Raw genomic sequence first — 2,172 nt, forward strand, 5'->3', positions numbered from 1 at the left:
CCGCGGGCACCGGGTGGCCGATCCCTACCCCCCCCCAGTCCCCCTCAGCCTCCTGCCCAGCGCCCTCTCCGCCTGCCGGGCCGCTCTTCGGGCTGTCCCTTGTCACCCGGACCGCAGGCTGTCCCTTCTGCCCGCCCCACGCCGCCCGCTGGAGCTTCACCCAACGGCCTCCGCTTGGCCCCACCGCCTGCAGGCGAGCCCGCGGGTGCAGCACCTGGCCTTTGTTTTTGGGGTGCAAAGCTGCTCTTTGGCGACTCCTGGCTCTCCGTCCACCCCGAGCCGCAACTTCAGGACCTGCAGCTCCTCGCAGCGCCCCGACCGCCCCGCACGGGCACTCGCAGGCCGGCGGCAGGATCCGTCCCAAAGCCAACTGGGCTGGGAGCGGGGACACCGAAGCTGTTTCGTTTTAATTTTTGTCCCAGCGTTTTGCTTCTGGAGGTGATAAAAGGTGGTTGGAGGGGCACGCGCCTCGGCCCCAGCAGCTCACCGAAGGAGGAGCCACCCCCTGCCCCTTCTGTAGCGCCCTGCAAGTCCCCAGCGGGTGGATTGGGACCGGGCCGTGGCCCTTCCCCGGTCCCCGGGGTGCAGCCCCGGCCTCGCTGCTCCCGTCTGGGGACAGCGCCGTCCCCCCGCCCTCCCCACGTCCCGGTACCTCCCCGTGCGCCTCCGCCTGCGGCGACCCCGTGTCCGCATCAACCCCGTGTCCGCATCCACACCGCGCGCAGGGGACAGAGAGGCAGAGCCGGGTTTTGGTGCCAGGACCTCAGTTTGTATTTTTGTTTTCCAGCAGGGACAGAGCCCCGCGGGTCCCCCCCCCCCCCGTCCGCGCCGGCCTCACCGCGTCCCCCCTCAGCCATCCAGCAGGTCCCGGAGCGCGGGGTCCGCCGTGTCGCAGGGCCGCCGTCCCCTGGCGTCGCGGGCAGCCGCCAGCGCCGGGTCGAGCTGCAGGAGCAGGGCGCAGACGTCCCGGTGGCCGCGCTCGGCCGCCTGCGGGCCACGCCACCGTCACGCGTGGGGCCGAGGCGGCTCCGCGGCCGGGTTCCTGCCTCGCCACCCGGTCCCCACCTCGCCACCCGGTCCCCGCCTCGCCGCCCACCTTGTGCAGCCCGGTGCGGCCGTCGCCGTCGGCGGCGGCGGGGTCGGCGCCGTGCGCCAGCAGGAGCCGGACCACGGCGAGGTGGCCGCAGTAGCAGGCGCGGTGCAGGGCGGTGGCGCCGCCGGGGGTGCGGGCGTCGCAGCGGGCGCCGCGCTCCAGCAGCAGGCGGCAGACCCCCAGGTGCCCGTTACGGCTGGCGTAGTGCTGGGGGGGGCAACGGGGGGGGGGGGGGAGGGGGTTCTCCCCCCGGTACCCGGTGCCCCCCCGGTGCCCCCCGGCTCCACTCCCAGTTCGCGCCCCCAGTACCCGGTGCCCATCTGGTCCCCCCTTCGTAGCCGGTGCCACCCCGGTGTGTCCCCTCCCCGGTAGCCGGTGCCCTCCCTGTTCCCCTCCTGGCAGCCAGTGTCCCCCCCCCCCCCGGTTCCCTCAACCAGTAGCCGGTGTCCCCCCGGTTCCGCCCCCCCGGTTCCGCCCTCCCGGTTCCTCTCCCCTGGTAATTGGTGCCCACCCGGTGTCTCCCCCACCGGTACCCGGTGCCCTCCGGTGTCCCCCCCCAGTCCCCGGTGCTCTCCCGGTTCTCACTCCCCCTGGTACCCGGTGCTCTCTGGCTCCCCTCCCGGTACCCGGTGCCCCCCCGGTTCCTCCCCCGGTACCCGGTTCCCCTCCGGTTCCCCTCCCGGGTTCCCCGTGCGCCCCCGGTTCCCTTCCCCGGTACTCGGTGCCCCCGGTTCCCCCCCCGGTACCCGGTGCCCCCCCGGTTCCCTCCCCGGTGCCCCCCCGTACCAGTGCCGTGTACCCCGCCAGGTCGGTCTCGCTGGGCTCCCCGCGGCGCTCCAGCAGCTGCAGCACCCGCGGCTCGTCCCCGTCCCGCGCCGCCGCCCAGATCCCTGCGGGCAGCGGCAGCGGGCTCAGACCGGGGGCACCGGGCACCGGCCCCGGGCCCCGCGCCGCCCGCTACCGGCCCCGTCCCGCAACGCGGCACCGCCACCGCCCCCGCCCGGCCCGGCCCGGCCGCGGACCCCGCTCGAAGTCCATCTCGGGCAGGCTCTGGTGCACGCTCGGCACCGCCGCCCGCG

General features: G+C 75.6%; 1 protein-coding gene across 1 annotated transcript; it reads right to left on the minus strand.

Annotated features, from left to right (window-relative positions):
- Nucleotides 1–747: 747 nt before the first annotated feature.
- On the minus strand, nt 748–2,166 carry ANKRD39 (ankyrin repeat domain 39). Its single transcript, XM_035312860.1, has 4 exons — nt 2,116–2,166; nt 1,880–1,983; nt 1,097–1,300; nt 748–987 (listed from the first exon to the last, which is right to left on the minus strand). The coding sequence occupies exons 1-4, from the start codon at nt 2,129–2,131 to the stop codon at nt 850–852; spliced, it is 462 nt and encodes a 153-aa protein (XP_035168751.1). The 5' UTR covers nt 2,132–2,166; the 3' UTR covers nt 748–849.
- Between the last annotated feature and the right edge of the window lie 6 nt (nt 2,167–2,172).

Source organism: Oxyura jamaicensis (assembly GCF_011077185.1).
Source record: "Oxyura jamaicensis isolate SHBP4307 breed ruddy duck chromosome 22 unlocalized genomic scaffold, BPBGC_Ojam_1.0 oxy22_random_OJ72658, whole genome shotgun sequence".
Classification (NCBI taxonomy): Eukaryota; Metazoa; Chordata; class Aves; order Anseriformes; family Anatidae; genus Oxyura; species Oxyura jamaicensis.